Consider the following 22066-nt stretch of genomic DNA (forward strand, 5'->3'; position numbering starts at 1 on the left):
ACCATTGCAGGGACTTTAAAAATGGCCTCTCAGATGTTTCCCAAAATTCACAGCAGATGCCACATCTCCTCCATGAACACTGGGAACAGATCTTCTGTGATAGCCAGCTCCCACCTTGAGCTCACCTACCTGCAGGAGGTTCAGGAGTCATGGCCAGCTGCAAACAGAGTGCAAATGTTGCTGCTGTTTGGGAACACAGGATAAGAGGGAGCTTGTGTGAAAGAGGCTTTTACTTTATCTCCTTCCATGCCACTTCTTTTGAAGAAACTTGTCTGCAAAAGCAGTTAGCCAGAGAATCTCTGTATCGCTTCCAGAACACCACTGCCAGAGCAAGCCAAGATTTGGATCTAATCCAGCAGCCACAAGGTGAGATGAGGCTGTCTCAGCAGCAGAGTACTCTCACACATGTCAGAGTGCAGGGTGCAGCCCTCTCTTTGCTTGGCAACTTTCTGCTCTCTCACTTCACATGCAAAAGACATTTTTAAGCTTCTTCAGCTCAAAGGCACTTTAGTGAGATTGCAAGCCCCAGGGAAGATTTCACTTTGTTTTGGTTTTGACACCCTTTTCATCCTATCAGTAAATGCTTCTAGGGTGCTGAGATGTGGCATGCTTAAGGTTGGAAAGTGCTGGTGTGTATCGTCCTGATGGCTCTCCTGGGCGGGGATTCAGCTCAGGGCTGGAGCCCCTCTGCTCTGGAGCCAGGCTGGGAGAGCTGGGGCTGTTCAACTGGAAAGGAGAAGCATCCAGAGAGACCTCAGAGCCCCTTCCAGAGCCTAAAGGGGTTCCAGGAGAGCTGGAGAGGGACTTGGGACAAGGCATGGAGGGACAGGACACAGGGAATGGCTTCCCACTGCCAGAGGGCATGGATAGATGAGATATTGGCAAGGAATCCTTGGCTGGGAGGGTTGGGAGGCCCTGGCAGAGGTTTCCCAGAGAAGCTGTGGCTGCTCCTGGATCCCTGGAAGTCTCCAAGGCCAGGCTGGATGGAGCACCCTGGGATAGTGGAGGATGTCCCTGGGTGGAACAGGCTGGTCTTTAAGAGTGTTCCCACCCAAACCATTCCAGAATCTGATCCTCTACAGTCTGAACACAGCTGAAAACCAAGGTGTGGACAATCCAAGCTTTGGCAGGAGCAGGCATCAGCAGATCCTTTGATACCTTGCAGGGAGAGTGTTGCTGCCTGGAAGCCCAGGAAGATAAAAGGTGTCCTGTCATGGAGCTGAGGGTGGTGTTTCACCTCCTGTTCTCAGCTCAGAGATCATTGCTGATCATGATTGAAACCATGAGTGCTTAGGAGGAGTTAAGCAGCTTGTCACCAGAGCACTGTGTCAGCCCTCTGCAAAGCAGAGTGACCTACTTTCTTGCCTTTTTTATTCAAATTGCTGGACCAAGCCTTGTAATCAGATAATATGTGCTTGATGAGTGTTGAATTCCATTAGCTGCTCTATAATAACAGAGTTAGAGGTCAGTAATCTTGTAAATTTCTGACTTGACACCATTTGTGTTATAGCATTACCAGTAAATATTTCTAATTAAAATTCTTTTAACAATGTGTGAAATCTTCTTTCACTCTCAGAACTCTTGTCTAAACTGTCACATCAAAACTAATTGGGCCCACCCATCCATTTTGTTGTATCCTGTGAATGGGTTTCATCTCCTGCTGTAGAAAATGTGAATGAGAAAGATGCCAAGCATTTACTTTGGGAAAATATGAGGATTATTTTTAAGCATATGAATAAATACAATCTTCATTCATCTCTTTCTTGGGGTACAGTATGATGTGCTGCATAAAAAAAATGGGACACCCTAAATCACTGATGCAGAAATGTTGGTGTCTCTTTCTCCCTAAGGAGGTGCATACATCAATTCTTTGATAAAAGTAAAATAATCATGGATCTCATAACAGCAGCCATTTCATCACCTGAAAGACAGAAAAACCCAGGACATGGTTTCCTTTCCAGGTTGGGAAAAAAACCAAACAAAACAGGTTGGAGAATGGAATAATTTTAAAATAAATCTTATTATTTCAAAGGCAACATTAATCTTTGCCACAGCTGAGACATGCTTTTATAAACCAGTCACATTCCTGCAATAAAGTTTAAAAAAATGAGAAAAAAATAGAATAATATTTTTTCTGCCATTTATTAAACTGTGTGAAAGGGTTACAAGTTGCTTATCTCTGCTCTGTTTTCAGACTGAACTGCTTGACCTCTCCACAGTGGATGTAATCTTGATCTCCAACTATCACTGCATGATGGCACTGCCCTACATCACAGAGTACACAGGATTCACTGGAACAGTTTATGCCACCGAGCCCACTGTTCAAATTGGCAGGTAAAAAGCCCCTTCAGACTCTCTGCTCCTCTTTCATCGCTGCTGAGGAGAAGGTGTAAAGGACAATGGGGGGAGAGGAGCGGTGTCTAATGTTCCAAGGAGGCTTTCAGGCAGGAGCTGAACACCAGCCAAGTCCTTAGTGCTGCAAATGTGTTAACTCCATGTGTCCCAACCTCTGGAACCATCAACATTTCCAGCAGGTGCTTTGTGTTGAGTCCAGGCCGTAGATGTGGGACAGTGGAATTTGAGTGGGCTGAGACACGTCAGTAATTGCCATATAGGCAACTTCAGACCTTCAAAAACCATGGATCAAAGAGCTCTCCTGCTCTTCTCTGTTCCTCCTAACCAAAAGAAGTCTTCCCAATCAGAAAACTGGACTTGTTCCCCACGGAAGCTGTAGCTGTCCCATCCCTGGAAGTGTTCAAGACCAGGTTGGACAGGATTTAGAGCAACCAGGTGTCCCTGCCCATGGCAGGTGTTGGAACCAAATGATCCTCAAGGTCCCTTCCAACCCAAACCATTCTAGGATTTTATGATTCCATATAATCACACTTTCCTCCACTCCACAGAAAGGAATTCAAGCTGACATCATCTCAAATGCCAGCTGAGCTACGTGAGCTCTGAACTCCAGAGAGAAGCACTAAGAAAAATGGCAGAAATAGGAGACTTAGGTAGAAAAAGATATAACAGTGCAGTGAAAATCAGAACAGTCATCAAACTTGCTAGTTTATTTTTACAAAATTGTCTTGTTGATTGGAGGGGTCAACACCAAATGCTGCAGGTTTGGTGAGGCCTAACTGGAATTGAGCTCTGCAGAGCTGCTACATTCAGTAATTAGAAGCCAGATTAGGCCCTCCTATCTGTACTACTCTGTAAGCACTTTAGGGCAGGAATCTTTGTCCACTGAAGGTCCTGTGCAAACTTCCCATGCCAGAGTAATTCCCCCATTGTGTGAAAACAAACAGAAACTGAAGGCCCTTGTAGGTGAAAGGAATTGTGTAAATAGGAATGAGTAGTAGACCTCTGGGCTTTGCTGGTCCAGAGCTGGAGATAACAAGCAGACTCTTGTGGGAGAGTGCACTGGTGTGGTTCTCCCCACCCCAAGTCATTCCAGATGCTGTCCTTGTGCTCCAAACTTCAAGGGAAAGCCTTCACACAATCACAAATGCTGTTTAGTTTTGGGCAGGGAAATCTGCAGTGACAATTTCTAACGCTTGACACCTTTTTCTGTCTCAAATATGCTTTGGCAGATGAGGAGAGTTCACTCTGACAGCATGCTTGTTTTCCCTAAGTGATAGACAGGCAGCAGCTGAGGAGGTTTGTTGTGTGTTTTGTCTCATTACTTATCACAAGCAGTCAGTAATGAAGAAATTATCTTGCACTTTCCAAATAGCCCATAACCCAGTGGGCCAGATCCTCCTCTGTTGCAAGCAGATGGAATTGGAAACGCTCCTTGGATAAACAGGGGCAGTGCTGGTAATGGCCTCTGTGGGAAGAACCCCTCCGAGTGTTACAATTTCTATGGTATTTTGGAAAGATTTGGGCCAAAGTTCTCTCCTGTGTGAGAGGAGGTGATGTTAATTTAGGTTTGATTTCTGTTTTCAGACTCCTCATGGAAGAGCTGGTGAATTCCATTGAACGCGTGCCAAAGGCTCAGTCTGCCTCCATGTGGAAGAACAAGGAGGTGCAAAGGTAAGGAACAAGTCCCAGGAAAGGTGATTGTGCCAAAGCACCGAAGTTTGGGCTTTTGAGGATGGCTCAGCTCCCACCATCTGAGATTTGCTGCTGTGACTCCTTGGGTCGATTATTTCTTTAATTATTTCTGCACATTGTTGGTTTTCCAACCTCACAAATTTGTTTCTTGGAGAAAGACTTGGTAACAGCAGAGCTTCCCCTGATCTCCCCTCACACAGTTCAGCTCCATGATGGTAGATAAAACCATCAGATTTTGGTAGTAATATCATAAAAAGTTGTTGAAATGAGAAGGCTATTTAAATTTAATGATACTGCATTGGAATAATTTAAATTTAAATGGTATTTACATTTATGTTTGCTGACTACTAAGAAAGTCAAGACACAGCTATTGGAGGTCACTGGTGTTATCTTTCTTCCCATCTTTACACCTGAACAGCAGAGGTGGGCTTTTTGGCTTTCCAAAACTTAAAAACGAATTAAAATCTGAATAAAAAAGCTTATTTGGAAGCACCATATCCATTATTCCAGCTGTACATCAAAACAAGATGCTCAGAGTTTTGAAAGCCTATGGAATCTAAAAATTATCCATACAGTTTACTAATTGTAGATGATGCTTTCCTTGGGAATAAAAACAATTTCAGGTGCACAACGTGTTCCTTGGAGGAGACAGTTTCGTTTTTAGCACATTTTAAAGATAGGATTGGTTGATTAAAACGTTATATTTAAAAGCTGCTTTGTGCATTTTTAATTGATCTCCCTTTTTATACTCCTGATTCTTAATGGCTTGATTTAGAAGTTTCCTAAAAGTGAATTATTTCTTACATTAGAAGAGTAGCCTTGATATTTCCCAGTATCACAAAGCAAAAATTAAAAATCCAAATAACCACAGTTTTAGCTGTATATTGTGTTCTCCTGCTGAATTTAGGAGCAGTCTTTACACCCTAACTCTCACTCTTCTGAAGACAAGCAGATGTCAAGTTGAATGTAAAGCAAAACCAAATACACTGAACTTCAGCAGGATTTTTAGAATAGTGGGGGTTTTTATTTTTAATTTTGGGGTCCACTGGCCTGCCCAGAGACATTGCTGATACTCCCAGTGTGTGGAGAGAGAGGACTGGAGCCATTATTCCTGTCACACCAGGCATGTTTTGTATGCAAAGTTTAAAGGAGAATCATATATCTTACAGCTCATATAATGTCACTTTCCTGGTGGTCGTATTTTAGGAAAAGTGCTGCCTGGCACTTTGCATGCTGCTGATTATTCCAGAGGAGAACACAGAGAGGGAATTTTTGTTCTGATTCAGCTGCTATAGAAGACTGGAGCCTTTTTTTCCTTGAAGTGGTATTTAAAATACATGTTCCTCTCTCCTATTGCTGGGGATGTCCCCCAAAATTCATAGTTCCATCCTGTTAGCTGTTGTAAAGGGGTAGCAGGGAGGTGGGAGCTACTAAACGTCAGTTTAATAACATAAATTAGTGTATAATAAACTCTGCTGGTATGAACCAATGTTGTTTTTGAGCTGGAGCAAGAGGACAAATGTGAACTTCCTCTCCACTTCTGCCCCACCTGTGCCCTGAGTTTCCCCCTTCACCTCCCTGTGCATCTGTAAAACAGAGCTCCCATCCAGCACAGAGGGCACCCGGGGACTTTAATTAATGTTTGCAAAGTGTTTTGAGATGCCTGCTGACAAGTGTCACGCAGGCTAATTAATGTTTGCAAAGTGTTTTGAGAACTGATGTGAATGGAACTGATTATTAGAGCAAAACATCTACTGATCCCCAAATTAGCACCTGGCTAATGGCACATGCAGCCTTGGACTGACATCCGTTACTTAAGAAAATGTGATCTTGATGAATTGGGTTTTTTTTTTTTCCTACTTGGCTGTTGCTAGAACAGAATACTTATTACTTCTGAGTCTAACTTTAATTTTTCAGGCTGATCAATCCCCATTACTGCATTACAGTTCAGCTAATTCTCCTCCAAACAGTTAGTATAAAACACAAAGTATTATCATCTTCATTAGATAAAGCACTGGAGCATTTTAAATGCAAATACTGTATAAAATATAATAAGTTCATTATAGTGGTTTACATTTTTCCATTATCAGATCTAGTCTGAACTAATTGCTTAGCCTGTTTTATTGCCACTAGCTTTTATTTCAAGTGAGCAGTCTTGTGGAAGCTCTGGAGATGTCAGCCAGGATATCTTTCACTGATTGGGATTCAGGGGCTAAAGAGGAAGTTTGCTTTGTCAAAGGCATTTTGTTGACTTCTTGTTTGATGGTTTCCCATATCTTTCAAAGTGTTTGAAACAGGCTGTTTCCTGAGGCTGAGCAGGGCACAAGAGAGGCCGTGGCCTGATGTAGTTTGTTGCTGCTATCCTCCTCTCCCTTCAAACAATTCTGGGATTTTACATCATACATTAAATGCAACCCTCTGCACTGACCAGGAGGGACTGTCTCTGTGCAGATCCCAGGGAAGAATACAAATCCCTGAGTTTTTTAAGGGTAAATTTTGTATTCTCAACCATGTGGATTCGTGGTACCTCCCCGTTTATGGCTGTCCCAGCAGCTGCCCTCACACATCTGGTTGTCGTGAGGTGATCGCTAGCAGGATGTTGCCATGGTGGCAGTAGATTTACTCCAGACCACAAAATATCCTCTGGTAACTCTGTAGGGATTTTAGAAGTGAGATGACAGACTGAATACATCTGAGGGACCAACACCTCCTTGTCACTCAGCTTCATGAAGCCACTGGAGACTGGTGCCACTGGTCTCTGCCAGGGATCAGAATATTTTCAGTGTAGCCACAGTCAAGGCTAAGAGAAACTTCCTTCACCAAGGACAATTCCCCACTTTGTCCATTACCTGGAGAAACATTTTCCTCTTCCCAGAAGAGAAGCTCCTGAAAGCATCCAACACTAAATGCTTCTTATGGTAGGTTAAAGGCTTTTACAGGCAATTTGCTTCAGTGCAGTGGTGGACAACTCTCCACATTGTGTGGCCTTTTGTTGCTTACGACTTCCCAAAAAAGACCTTGAAGGCTTTGTTTGTTTCCTGAAGCACTGGGTGCTTTCAGCCAGCGTGTGCTGGAATTACAGTTATCGGTCTGGACCTGTGCTGTGGTCTTGGCAAGAGCTGTCCTTAATCCTTTCTTCAGTATCTTAAATTATGGAGGAGTTCACTGACCTAGTAGATATAACAATAAATTAAATTCCTTTAAACAAATTGATCAAAGAAACTTGACCAATTTCCATAAATCTTTGGAAATTGGTTTGAATTAGCCTTTGATTTAGCATTGGTTTAATATACAAAAAAAAAAAAAATCCTATTCTTCTTACGCATTTGGCAGCTGTGCTGCTTCCTGCCTCAGTTCATGTTGCTAAGGAAGATTTATTTCCCAGAAGTTAGCCATCCCTCTTCCAGCCTGTGACATTATAGTTCACTTCTTCCCTTGACAACGCCGGCCAGCTGACTTGCAGTGTCTGTGAGGAGCAGAATGGATGGATCTTACTTTGGTGTAAAACATCTTAAATACTTCCGTGGAGGGGATTTCAAAGAGCTCTGCAGTGTCAGCTCGTGTGTCCCTGCCAGGGCACTCGGAAGGGAAGTGGGATTGAAAGCAGGGAAGCTGAGCTGCAGGGATGTGTGCTCTTGGAAGGGACCAGTGGCAGAAATCAGGGCAGAGCCATCCCTGCTCGTGGTCTGGTAACTGTGCTTTAATCACCAGATTGTTTCAGATTATTGGGTATTATTCAGATTATTATGATATGAAAAATGGACACTGATCCAAGATCCTAGTGCTGGAGGTGCATTTCATGTTGACATCTCAGATTGGCCAGCACCTTTCATCAGTGGTGCAAATACCTCAAGAGTTGTGGTAACACCTCGATCACAGCTACTTTTCTGATGCAAGGGCTGGACAGAACAGCAACAGAGAGAGCTGGAGGAGAGCAGTCCTCAGGGTGAGGCAGATTGGGAAGTGTGGCTTTGCTCCTTGCTTTGAAGCACCAGGCACACTGAAAATAAAAATTTAGAGGTAAAATTAAAGATGTGGACAATGTAAATGGTTGTAGAAGCTGGTCCAGCACCAGCTGTTGTTCTGGATCCCCACAGAACCTCTCACTGGTGTTCACAGGTTGCTGCCAGCCCCGCTGAAGGACGCGGTGGAGGTGTCCATGTGGAGGAAGTGCTACACCATGCCCGAGGTGAACGCAGCCCTCAGCAAGATCCAGCTGGTGGGCTATTCCCAGAAAATCGTGAGTACCTGCACAGCTGCCCTCAGGGCAACACCAACAACTCCTCAGGGCAACACCAACAATTGTTCCCCAGCTTTTCCCCCTCTAGATCCTGTGTTGGTTGGATCTAGTTACCCTGGCATAGGTAACCAAGACAGGATTACACAAACTGCCCCTCAGTCTGCCTCCCAGGAAGAGCTCTTGTTTGGTGAAATCAGGGAATATGCATTTGTTTCTTCCCTTCCTTGGGGAGGCCAATTTTAAGGCAGCGTGCCCTCAAATTTGGAGCTGATGGCTGGCCCACTGAGAGCTGGGAGGATGCAGGGAGTGAATGTATCCTCTCTGTCTCTAAGCCACATCCCCTTCCCAGCTCCCCAATCTCACTTCTGGGAATCTTTAGAGTGCTTTAGCCTCCACTTTGTTTCATACTGTAAATTAGGGACTGTAAACAAAACCTAATGGTTCAATGTGAACTTCAGAAACTCCTTTCCCAGGGCTCCCAGCTAACAGTTATTGTCTATAATGCTGTTGACTATAATCCAGTGTAGTTTCCAGAATGAACTGAACCCACAATTCCATAGTCTGCAGATCCCATATGGATTGTTGGCACCATGTGTGCCACGATCCCTGCTCTTGTTTGGGCTATGATAACTGGTTTTGCTGCTCAAAGGCCATAAAAAAAATAAAAATAGGGGTTAAAGTAAGTTGTGGCTCCTCATTATCCATGGATTGTTTCAGTTAATTTTTGACTGTTCTCACAGTGTGGATACATCTCCCTTAATTTTAGATGTGTGTATCTGAGCCAATCATTCTTTTGTTGTTACTGGATAAAAAAACTATATCTTTTCTCTTCCCAACGCTAACTTTTAAAATAATCAAAATTTAGAGCCTTGGCTTACCAACTCTGAGGAATGAAAGCCCCTTGCCTTGTTTTTCAAGGCATCCAAATACGTATTGAAATACTAGAAAAATTACTGTATTGCATTAATCAGATGCTTGTTCTATTATTTACTAACCAGAAGGCAGATCACATTAGGGAGGTTTATTTTCCTTTCTCCAAACAAGTATTTCACATTCCTGGGTACAGATGAAGGAATACAATTCCTAATGACACCTGGAAAGGAGGCAACTGTCAAGTTGCTTACACTGAAACTAAAATGTGGATTGAGTTTGCACGGTGTTGTTGCTAAATCACCAGCAGGTAGCATTTGAAAAGAAATAAAGTTAGAAAGCTAGTGAGAATGAGGTTAAATTTGTTTTTCACAGTAAAATTTGCAACCCAAGCAGAGTTATATCAGTATGGAAGTACTTGTCCTTCCTTCTCTCCTGCTGGTCAATACCAGTTATATTTCACTAAAGGAGAATAGAGTCTTCAAAGATGCAAAGCTCCCACAAACTTCTTCAATACAGCAGAGGCAGGCAGAGGATCAAGACCCTGGTTGATTTTTGAGGTATTGTTCATTGTGAACTCAGATGCCATAAAATTCACATGGAAGAGAGACTTTATGGAGGTCCTGCCTCAGGCAAAGCTTTTCTCAGAGCATGTGTCCTGCTAGACATGGGTGGGTAAAACCAGCAGATGTAATTGTCAGCAGAGCAGCTTCACAAAGGCTTTGAGCAGCAGAACTTCTTTTGAAATTCCTATTACTGATGACAAAATGACCTGTCCTGATTTTTTCTGAGGCTCTCTCAAGGTAATGTCTCTCACTGTGTGTTTCAGGAGCTGTTTGGTGCTGTGCAGGTCACCCCTCTGAGCTCGGGCTACGCTCTTGGGAGTTCCAATTGGATTATCCAGTCACACTATGAAAAGGTTTCTTATGTTTCAGGATCTTCTCTGCTTACAACACACCCTCAGGTACAGCCCCTGACTTTTCTTAGTCTTTAGAAGGAACTTTTGCTCCAAATAAAAGGGTTATTCCAGCTGGGATCAGGTTTAGGGTAGAGGCCACTCTAAGGTAACTGTGTTATCAGTGCCTGGTTTTAATGAGCATTGATAAGACATACCCTGACAAATGACAGGTATCAACAGTTATGAGGGAAAGATAACTAAAATTCTTTATTATTCGTGATTTGATGTTCACTTAAAACTGTGGAATTGTCTTTCACTCTAAAGAGGAAATTTTCAACAAAGTTAAACAAAAGAGCATTAGTGACTTTTTTAAAAAATCCATATTTGAATGAAGAATCTTCACAGACAGCTCACAGACTGCTTTATATCACTTCTGAAACATCCTTCCTTAGGAGGAATGATAGCTCAGTGGCTGCCAACTTTTCCACCCTGCTCTGCTAAGGGCAAAGTCTTTATAGTGCTGTAGATGTAATTTCCAGTAAATTAATTCTCTCTAGATCCATAAATTCTTACTGCAAAGAAAGGCTTGAAGTTTGCAGTGCCGTGCGCTTCAGAAGTTGTCAAAATAGTTAAAAGCATTATTGCAGGAGGTATTTAAAAATAATTTAGAAGATGTGTCAGGTTTTTGATCACTAAGTGATTTCCCCCAAGGTGGGTGTCTGCTGGAGAGCTTTGCTTCTGAGCATCCCTCACTTAAAAGCTTGTTCTCAGCTGGGAAACTACAGTAGATAAATGATCCTTAATAGTATGGCCCATCCTTAGGTGCACAAAATGTATCAGAGCCTCTAAATCCCTGTTTCTCATCAGCCTCATTCCATCCTGGGCTGTGCTCTCATCCCCTCCTAGAGAAGGAGCAGCAGTATTTGACAATGTGTGAGTGCAGTATTTCTGTGAGGAGAAACTTTACCCTGTACGAAGTAATTTGGTAACTGAAAATGTTTTCTCCTCACTGACATAAAAAGGGATTCACTTTATCAGGTCAGACTTTTCATCATTTTCCAAAGGTGAACATTTCTCTGGAAGCTTCTGGTAAAATTTCTGTTTTTAAGGAAATTAAGTCCCAGTGGCAGAGAATGGTGTGAGTGAACTGCTCACGGGCACATCTTTAGGAGGAATAGTTTAACAGATGGTTAAAATCACATTCAGTTTGTATTTTCCTTGGTATTTATCACATCACAGATATTACCCCATATCATCATTGTCTTGCATTTGCTTCCAGATGCTTTTTGAGGACAGGATAGTTTTTGTCCTGGGGTTAATCCCTGTGAGCACCAGCACAGGCTGCTACAATCTGGTGTTTCTGTGTGTGTGTTTTGGGAGCTTCCAACCAGCTCTTCATCACCTCTTTGATGTTTGACAGACAATATGTAATGATAACAATATCTCGAGTGGCACAGAGTCAAAACTGTGAGCAGCAAATCATTTCTTTCTCAGGGAGTGAAAACTTGTTTGTCTGTCCTGGTTCTCCATAGAATCATGATGAGAAGTTCATAATGAAATGCCCATTTATTTTAGCAGGGTGTGAAAAAAGTCACTGCATTTAGTTTTAAAATAGGATATACTTTGACCAGTGAATTGGGATTTAGGCCTGGCACCACTGACTGTTCCCTGTTCTTCTGGCAGATGGTTTCCATTGAAATTTTGTCTCCCCCTCTCCTGAGGCTGGATTGACACCGTTGCCACTGAAGTGGAGAACAGGAGTTGACAGCACAGGTTCAGACATGTCACTAAAAGCCTTTTAAGACATATTCTTTACATTAACCCACAAAAATCAATGCAGGTCCTCTCAGTGCAATGGCATCTGAAATTATGTGGATCTAATATACCATAATCATTATGTACATTATCACAGGCAGATTCCATATTACTTTTTATTGCATTATTGGCATTTCATTTTCATGGACACACTGGAGAGAGTCAAAGATTGTGATAAATCTCACGTGTCAGGTCTGATCCTACAAGGGGGTGCACAGTTTAAACTCCTGACAGAGTTGATATTAAATTCCCCTGCATGTTTAACAGAGCAGGGTCCTTCTCAACTGCTTCAGAATGGCTCTGGAGAGCTGTGAACAGGGGAATTGACCTTACAGTGGTCTTGGAGGTTCAGCACAGGAAGTCTCTTCATCTTTCTCTTCTGGCAAAAATCTTTCCTGGTTGGTGAGACTGCAGAAAGTTGTTTATTGAGAGTAAATAACCATAAAATACCACACAACTGCCAGCAGTTGCCCACTTTTGCTTAATCAGTAGCTGTGGGAAGGGCATCCCAAACCAGAGTGAGGCTCAAAGTTACCTTTTCACCATCTGCAGACAGAGAATTGGATTTTACCTTATCAAGATTGAATTGTGCTACATTTTCAGTGTCAAGAATATGTATTTAGTGTCACACTAATGTCTAGTTTCTGAATATCTAGTCTCTGTTTGCTAACGCAGAGAAATGGATTTGCATTTTCATTCTGCTTTAATAAAATACCAGTATAAAACAAGTTAGTTTTCCACAGATGGAGGAGTGTGAAGTGTAAAATGTTTGGTGACTGTATCCATCATGTCCTGCCTGGAGAAACTCTCCCATTCCTGATTTTATTTCCCTGTGCTCTGTTCCAGCCCATGGACCAGGCTTCTCTTAAAAACAGCGACGTTCTCATCCTGACAGGGCTGACCCAGATCCCCACTGCCAACCCTGATGGAATGGTGGGAGAGTTCTGCAGCAACCTGGGTAGGTCACTGAGAGAAATCTCCTGCCTGTTTTATCATCTTATTCATGGCTTTGGGTGGGAAATAATTTTGAGATTCCTGGAATTGAATAAGTTGTCCAGCTATAGCTCCTGGCATAAAACTACCTGTTTAGATTTTACGATGTGCTCTTGGTGTCATTAATACAGTAAGTGCTTGGAGAGACACAAGTTGTACCTAAAATGTTTTGGAATGGAACAGGTATAACGAGATTTAATCATCTGCTGCTCCTGGTTTGCTAAGTATGTCACTTGGCTGCCAACAGGCTATGTGGATATTGTTCCCAGCTGAAATATTACTATTTCCTTCCTGTGTATCAGCCAGAGTAAAATCTTTATATGCTTTTTTATGACTTTCAGTTTTGAAAACAAGCACATCTGCTTCCCTTCTTACACCTGACTTTTAAATATATCAAAAGCAAACAGCACAATCTCTGTTTAAAAAAAAAAAAGTCAAGATATATTTATAGACCCCCAGATATATAAAACCTAATCAGACGCTTTCACAGCTGGAAAAGCTGATAATTGCAAAGCTGTGATATCAGTGTGAATGGCAGCATTTTCCAGCCTGTTTGGAATGTCACATCCAGTGCTGTTCTCTCCTTTTCTCCCCTTCCCCCTGCTCTGTTCCTCTGTGCTCTCATCCTTCTTTCATCAAACCACTTTCCCATGCCTGTCCTGCTCTATGTTCCCTGTTCCCTTTATTTTAAATTCACTACATTTTACAGATAAAACTAAAAAGCTCGTGACAGAAGAATCCTGACAAAGGTTACCAAAGACATGAGAAAATTAAATCAGAATAAATTCCTGGTCTGGTGAAATGGGACCCTGTCCATGGCAGGGGGTTGGAACTGGATGATCCCTAAGGTCCCTTCCAACCCAACCCACTCAATGATCCTAAATATCTGTTAGTAGAGCACATTTTGGCACTTTATAAGAATGATAATTATGGGTTTTACTGAAGATCCTCTCTGCCAGCATCCTGGCTCCAACAGGGACTGTGTGCAGATGCCTGAAGAACTGCAGGAGAGCAGAGTGGGATTCTGGAATACTTTGTTCTCATGATCTTTAAGTATTTTTTTTTTTCAGGAATTCCTGAATTAGGTGTGTTTGTGTAGTTAATGATGCCCAGTGGTTTTAACCTTCCCTTGAAGCTCTGTTAACACCTGTGATTTCCTTTCCTAAATGTGTGTTTTTACATGTGTATATATCTCACCTGTCTTTTCATTGTTTTTAAACATTGTGAATTTTGGTACCCTGTGAGCTGCCACAGATCAGCTCTGGTGACCTTGTTTTGGTAAATCCAGATGTGCTGCCCTTCTCTGTCCCTCCTGGACCTTCATGGGGGTCACTGTCCCTCTGACAAACAGTGGCCCAATCCCCTCCTATAACACTGAGTAAACAAGAGTGAGACTGTTAATTAAAATACATTTACAAATTGAAGTCTTAGAGCTGTAGTTGGGCCAAAGCAGAATCCAGAAGTTGACTGAAGTTGTGTATAAATAAACATGTTACATGTGTCAGTGCAGGTGGCTGTTTGTCTCCACAACTTGTTCTGGTTTACAGAAACACTCTGAACTATTTTCAGAGGTTTGCAGTTTCTGTCTTGAATGAGACAAACTCAGAGAAATTAGAAAATCATTAAAGACCAAAAGAAGATAGATGCTTAAAATAATGCCATTGTAAGAATCTGGAATTTGAGTGGTACTTGCCAAAAACCAGCAATCTGAAGAAATTAAATATTTCTATATTAATACAGATTAGGGCTCTCTTTTACATGACACCAGCTATATTTATCTACCCAACATCAGGAAAACAGAAAATCAGTTTTCTTTCAAATAGGTAAAAAAGTCCACAATCAATGGGTTACTGGGAAAAACAATTGAGTAGGCAGGCTGAGCACAGTAGCTTTCATCTGAGTTTTCTCACTTCCATAATGTTCAAGGGAGTGCACAAGCAGCTCAGAATACTTAAGGTAAAAACTCTAAAGCAGACCAAAATTCACCAAAAGTGAGTGTGAGGAGATACCAGCATGCTTGTGAAGGAGGGATGTGAGGCACAGAAATGGAAGGGTTAAAATTCCACCTCAATCTCTGTTTTCATCCCAGCACGTGGAGCTGATCCCCAGGATTCCCAAGGCACACACAATTTCCTCCCCACACTCTGTCCCACCTCCAGTTTCCTCTCAGTTTAGCCCAAGCCCCTTTTTTCCCTGCTCAGCTCTGCAGCACCAGCACTCTGCAGCTCAAGGAGAGCAGTTTTATTTCCACATTGCCTTGGGCACCAGCAGCAAAGCTGCCAGTCTGTCTGTGGGGACAGTTGGTGATATTTTGTGTGAATGTGAGGCTGTGTGTGTTTATAGAGAGCAGAAAAGAGCACAGTTTGCTTTTTAGGTGCCAACTCGACCTTGTGGCAGCAGCTGTTGGGAAAGCAAGGATCTCTTTGTGAGTTGTAAATTGAACAACTTGTTATGGAGCTGCTGAAGGAGACTAAATTTGAAATGCCAAGATTATTATACAACTTATCAGGAGAGAGCATCCATCAGTCACCAAGATAAATTGGGCTTTAAACAACTTTCAGATAGATGTGTCCTCTTACTGACAACTCTGAAAAGTTGTTTTAGTGCTGCAGAGGACCAGACTGGACCTGCTGCTTGTGTGGAAAGCAATATTCTTGGAAAGGTTTTCACCCCTGTTTTGCAGAAGCTGGGAGGTGATTCTTATCCCTTTGTGGATCCCTGGCCTGGTGGGCACCTGGCTGGAATCATTCTCCACTCCTGTGATTGTGACTTTATTATTGCTCACCAGCTCTGCAGTTTTGCTGGGGATCAGAAACTCAAGCTGACATCTCCTCCAAGACTTTACCCTCTGTTATTTCCTCTGTGGCCCCAGGAATCTTGAACTTATGCTTGTTTTCAGCAGAAGAGTTTGAGGTTTCCAGGGAACCAATGGCTGTGGAGAAGGGAGAGCTGGGAATTCAGGCTCTATTGGGTTTGGCATGGCCAGGTTTTGGTAGTGTGGGGCTACAGGGCTGGTTTCTGTGAGGGGTTTCCAGAAGTTTCCTCCATCCCAGATGGCTCCAGGATGGACCCACAGCTGGCCAAGGCCAAGCCCATCAGAGGTGGCAGCACTTGTGGGATATCAGAGTGAAGAGGGGGAAGGAAGTTACTGGAAGGAGAAGTTGCAGCCAGGGAAGAGGAGAGTGAGGGTGAGTGAGGAACAGTCCTGCAGATCCCCAGAGCAGTGAGGAAGAAGAGGCAGGAGCTGCTCCAGGTACCAAAGCTGAGATTCCCAGCCCAGGGTGCAGCCCAAGGAGAGGCAGCTGTGGCCCTGCAGCCCATGGGGGCCCACAGGGGTGCAGAAATCTGTCTGGAGACCCCACACTGGAGCAGGGGATGCCTGAAGGAGCTGTGATCCCACACTGGAGCAGGGTCCTGGCCAGGCCTGTACCCTGTGGAGAGAGGTGAAATAAATTAAACTGATTTCCACAAGTCAAGTCCATTTTGTCCATGATGGTAATTAGTCATTGATCTCTCCCTGGTTTGAACTTTCCTCACAAGCCTTTTCTTACACTTTCTCCCCTGCCCAGCTGAGTGATAGAGCAGCTTTGGTGGGCACCCAGCCTCCAGCCAGGGTCAAAGCACCACAAAGGACTGGAACTCACGTTTTCTGTGGCCTGACACATTCTTTAACCTCCATTCTGCATCCCATCCCTGGCTGTACACCATTCCTGCTGCAGTGGGTGTAGGTACTTTCCTCTGCAGAATTTTTGTGTGTGTGATGTCTCTGTAAATTCAGGTCCAGGAGCTAGAGCCTCAACTTCCACCTCCAGATGGCTTTGAAAATGTTGTTCTCAACCTCCTCATTGCTCTCTTCACATCCTGTTTACAGCAGGGATAGTTTAGATTTGCCCAGGTGAGGGGGATAATGTCACACATTGCTGGGATGTTTGGGAACATCTCGAGTTCTGAACAAATGTGAGCTGTTGATGTTCATCTCCAAATGATTGGTTGGTATAGTTTGTGTATGGCCTGGAGAAATAAATCCACTGCAGTTGTATTATAAATACATAATTTTATATGTACATATGCATATATACACATATATACATGTACACATATATATACATATATATATATATAATTTATATATAAATGAATAAATTACCCTGCAGTTCTATTATAAGTGATAAACAAGGGGCCTTTGATCAGCAGTTGTTGATAGCACAGTGTCAGTGGCACTGACTGCTACAAGGAGTAAAACAACCACAAATGCGTGTGAAAAATCCTGCTGGGCTGTGCATCCCTCTGAACTCCATGAAACTTAAACATTCCTTGATTCTGCCCCACCAGGGGCAAAAAGACCCTTAAAGTGCTAAATCCATACTCCAGCAAAGCTCAGCAAGAAATTGAGGTCAAGGAAGTGATTTGGAGTGATGCAATATTTATATTTTCAGGCCCTTCCACAGCCTTCTGTGGAATGTTTGGTGCATGCTGTTATTGCTGCTGCACTGCAGTTAACAGCAGTGGATGGTTTTACCCCACAACCACAGGTGAAATTGTTCACTGAGCTGAACAAAGTATTCCTGCTTTCCCAGAAGGTGCAGTATTTCTGTAATTCATTCTGCCAAAAAGAACACGATGTTTGCTCTGCTTGCTTTTGCTGTTGTGCTCAGATGTGTCTCAATTACAGAGTAAACCTATATTTCCTTTCCTTCTCCTCATTTTTATCTAGTCTCATGCTGTCTGCAAGTTTTAAATTGTTCTTGTTATACAGAAAGGACAGAAATATTTAGAGTTTTTAAAAAGGACAAACATTCCATCACTCATTTCTGGCTCTGAGGGCTGTTTGAAATAACCACACCTTTGGCTTTTTCCTCTGAAATCCAAGCACTGAACAGCTCACCATGTGCAGTGCTTTTGGCTGAGACCTGGGAGCTGTTGTCCTTCCCCTCTGGAGGCAGCTGAGAGGTGGAGCAGGGTTTATTTTGATGGTGAGGTGGTTTGTGTCACTCCTTTATCCTCCTGTGCCAGTGCACGGCTGCCCTCTCCTGTCAGTTTTCCCTGTGCTCAGGCTGTCATGTGCCCCCAGCTAAAGGAGTAGAATCACTTCACTGAGCCTGGAGAAGGCAGGAAATAAATTTATTTAATGATCAGAGGTTTTCTTCCCAACTCGTGCGTAATGTGTTGTGCTAATTCATGCAAAAGGTGCTTTTTGTGTAAATTTGGATGAAAGGAATTTATTAGAAGTTTAAATTCAAAGGCAGTGAATTGATTTCTCTCGTTGTCTCTCCCCTAGCGATGACTGTCCGGAATGGAGGCAATGTCCTGGTTCCCTGTTACCCCTCTGGAGTGATCTACGACCTGCTGGAGTGCCTCTATCAGTACATTGACTCTGCAGGACTCTCCAATGTCCCCTTTTATTTCATCTCACCTGTTGCCAACAGCTCCCTGGAGTTCTCCCAGATCTTTGCTGAGTGGTAGGTGTGCCAGGGCAGCACCCTCAGCTGTGGGAAGAGGCAGGTGCAGGTTATCTCTGCCTGACAGAGTCTAAAATAATCCTGGTTAGGATTGTGAACACGTTCCTGGAGTCACCAGGGAGGGTGTGTGTGTGTAAGAATATATTCTATAATTAGGGAAGGATCATTTCCTATAGAATGTACAAACTCAATCTCTGCTTTTTGGTGCTTACCCTAATGAGTAAAATTATGTTCCTGACTTGAGTGAGTTTTAGCTGTGCCTGCTTGCAAGTCTTAGCATCCCAAATTCTACCATGATGTCCCTGGCTAAACAAAATAGTTTTCAGGCTTACTTTTGCTGGGCCATGGCAAGAAAAGGCCAAGAGTGTTCTGGGCTGCATGAGGCAGAGCAGAGCCAGCGGGTCAGGAGAGGAGATCGTGCTCTGCTCAGCACTGCTGAGCCCACATGGACAGTGTTCTGTGTGGTTCTGGTCTCCCCAGTACCAGAAGGATGTGGGATTTCTGGAACGAGGCCATGGAGATGAGGGGAGGCTGAAGGAGCTGGGGCTCTCCAGCCTGGAGAGCAGAAGGCTCAGGGGGATCTTATTGTGTGGAAACACCTGATAGGAAGTAATGAGGGTGAGGGCTCAGTCTCTTCAGCAGGGCCCACTGACAGAACAAATTAAAACATGTGAAATTCCATCAAGGTAAGGGATTTAAACTGCCAGAGGGCAGGATTAGATGGGATATTGGGAAGAAATTGTTCCCTGTGAAGATGGTGAGCCCTCGCACAGGTTGCCCAGAGAAGCTGGGACTGCTCCTCTCCTGGAAGTGTCCAAGGCCAGGTTGGATGGGGCTTGGAGCAACCTGGGATGGTGGAAGGTGCCCCAGTCCATGGCAGGGGGTTGGAACTGGGTGGTCTTTCAGATCCCTTCCAACCTGAACCATTTCATGATTCTGTGAAACACTGCAGCCTCTGTGCAGGGAGGTTATGGAGACTTTGCTATGGAGACATCAAAATCGAGCTGGAAACAGTCCTGGATGATCTGCTCTGCTGAGAGTGCTTGAGCAGGGCTTGGACTTGGTGATCTCAGGAGGTCCCTCCCAACCTCAACCATTCTTTGATTCTGAGCCCTAGAAAGCAGAGCCCAACCACTTGGAACTCTTCCCAAATTCTTACCAATGGAGACATGCTCTAGAATATTAAATACAGTAAGTTAGCTCTTCTCTTCTTCCTCTCCAGATTTTGGAGTTCAGGAAAGAAAAGACAGATCCTGGAAATCTTGTGGGAATTGATCCCTCAGGAGAATTATAAAGATGATTGAAATCTGGTGAATTTACACAAAAATGGAGGCAAAGGTTGAACATCTGTAAAATAGAGGTTTGGGGTCAGAGCTGTGGCTGATATTCAGGGATTCCAGCTTTTAATTCTACCCCTTACTCAGCTAAAGGAAATGCCTTGCTCTTAGTATCCCTTAGACTTTATCAAAATTAGTTTGACCCAGGCTCATTTCTTTTTAATAAAGTGCAAGTATGAGCCAGGCAGTGTTTCCCAGAAAAGCCACCAGGACAGTGTCACTGCAGATCATTGTCACGTCACCCAGACCTCTGACAAACAGCTTTTTTTAGCTGCTGTAATAGGATGAATCAGGAGTCTGGGTAGAGCTCATCAACAGCTCTCAATATCTGTTTTAAAGATAAGTGATTGATGGAAAATGCCAGGTCACAGTGAGCCTTGGGCCGTGGGGAGAGGCAATTTACCAATAATAAAATGCACAGGGGAATTGGATTAGAATGATCAAAAGGACCAAGTCACTGCTGAGAAGTGGGATGAGGCAAGTGGGATTTTTCTGTTGACAGATGATTTGGCTTTGCAAAAGCTGCTGAGATCTGGATGAGGAGCCATTGTGGATGCTGAGTTACAGATTTGTCTTGAACAGCAGAGGAGCTCTGTTCCAGTGTGTACAGAATTACCTTCAGCTGCCTTGCACTGTCTCTGTGTGACCCTGGTGTTGTGTCCTGTAGGTGTGGATCCTCCAGCCAGAAACTCTGGCAGCCACAGGACTAATTGGTGATTTTGCACCTGGTGCCTCAGATCCAAACCAGTTTTCTCCAACAGTAGATGGCAGCAGATGCTGCAGGATGTGCTGCACCTCTAACTGGCTGCTTTCCTTTTCTTTTAAAGGTTGTGTCATAACAAACAAACAAAGGTGTATCTTCCAGAACCTCCTTTTCCCCACGCTGAGGTGAGTTACCATGGTCTTGTTTCACTTTCTGGATCACAGTCCACACAGTATAGTTGTCATTTTTCTGATGAACCCTTCTACAGCTATTTAAGTTTTGTTTAATTTTCTAGAAAATCATTTTTTTCCTTTGCTTTCTGTGATGCATTTGGGAGCATGGGGGAGGAATGAGTGATGGTGTTCCCTAAACTCCAAATTTACCCTGTTTATTCCAGCCTATCACTTGCACAGGCTGGCCTGGTTCACTCCTTCTCCCACAGAAGGAGATCTGGTGTGGGATGTTTGCTCTTATCAGCTGCAACCACGAGCATTCCCTTTGTCCAAGCAGTTTATTTCCAAGTCTGTGAAACTAAGAGCTTGTTATCAGAGACAGCTTAGTCATGCCAGCTCCTTCCTCCCTCACTGAAGCAGGCATCATGTCTGCTGCAGGAGGAATGATATCTTGAAAGAGATATTTTTATATCAAAATTTAAAGTTTGCAGCACTGAGTGCTTGTCCACAGCAATTTTAAATAAAATTACTTGAGCATTGTAATGAAGCAAAGAGGAATGAGGGTCCTAAATTTGGAGAATTTCTCTGCAGCAAAATAATAGTTTGAGAGAAGCTTTAGCCAAGTAGACATTAAATATAACTGATGCCTTCAGAGTCACCTCACATAGCAGGACAGGAAATTCTCCCCTGGGAACAGGTGGCTTTCCCACTGAAGTAAACAAGAGGCAGGCTGGAAAAGGAAGAAACAGGACTGAGACTTTTAGCTAAATCCTACTCCTGTGAGCCACTGAACCACTTGGAACATGCAGAAACTTGGCTCTTTCAGTTGCTGTGGTGCAGACTGTGTGATGAGATGTGCAGAGTGGCCATGGCAGGTTTAAGAGCCCAGAAATTCAATGCTTTTACAGACCCTGGGTGGATTTTTTTCCTCTGAGATATCTCATCCAGGGACTTGTTCTGGAAATTGCCATTACCTATCATATCTATCATCTGTAGGTGCTTCAAAGGCATTGTTGAAGTAGGATCTGACCAGGAGCCCTCACTCTTTCCAGATGCTTGAATGTGTTGCAAGCAGGATGTGCAGTGAATTATGTATAATCTGTTACCAAGAATAATGTGGACTGCAGGGCAAGCCACCTGTTCACCACCTATTTTATAACCAAAAAATTCATTCCCACTGATAAATCAATTCCAAATTCTCTGAGTAGGAGGCTCTGCAGCCTTGCTGTGGCTGTGCTTTCTGTCTTGCCCTCCATCCCTGCTTTCTGGGATGTCCTTGTTGATACACAGTGTCATTGGATTCACTGACAGTCCATATTCTGATTTACAATATTCACTGGAACTGGCAGATTTAAGTGAAAACCCATCCAAAAATGAGAAGCCAAACATGCAGCTGTCAAAAGACTGGATTAATTAACCCATCTTATACAATGGGTCTTTGTGTTTATAGAGTGATAACTCTGTCCTCTAATTCCTGGGACGTTTTATATTCTCTGGGGGTCTGTTGATTGTGAGATTTTGCTAAATTATT

General features: G+C 43.3%; 1 protein-coding gene across 1 annotated transcript in view; it reads left to right on the forward strand.

Moving 5' to 3' along the window:
• The window catches only part of INTS9 (integrator complex subunit 9), a 61119-nt gene that overhangs the window by 12679 nt on the left and 26374 nt on the right, over positions 1-22066 (forward strand). The window contains exons 5-11 of the mRNA XM_041426204.1: positions 2195-2334; positions 3940-4026; positions 8167-8287; positions 9987-10121; positions 12717-12828; positions 18142-18322; positions 20487-20547. Coding sequence (XP_041282138.1) covers positions 2195-2334; positions 3940-4026; positions 8167-8287; positions 9987-10121; positions 12717-12828; positions 18142-18322; positions 20487-20547 — 837 coding nt within the window. The remainder of the gene's footprint in view (positions 1-2194; positions 2335-3939; positions 4027-8166; positions 8288-9986; positions 10122-12716; positions 12829-18141; positions 18323-20486; positions 20548-22066) is intronic.

Source organism: Onychostruthus taczanowskii, unplaced genomic scaffold, assembly GCF_017590055.1.
Source record: "Onychostruthus taczanowskii isolate IOZ18803 unplaced genomic scaffold, ASM1759005v1 scaffold90, whole genome shotgun sequence".
In the NCBI taxonomy this organism is placed as follows: Eukaryota; Metazoa; Chordata; class Aves; order Passeriformes; family Passeridae; genus Onychostruthus; species Onychostruthus taczanowskii.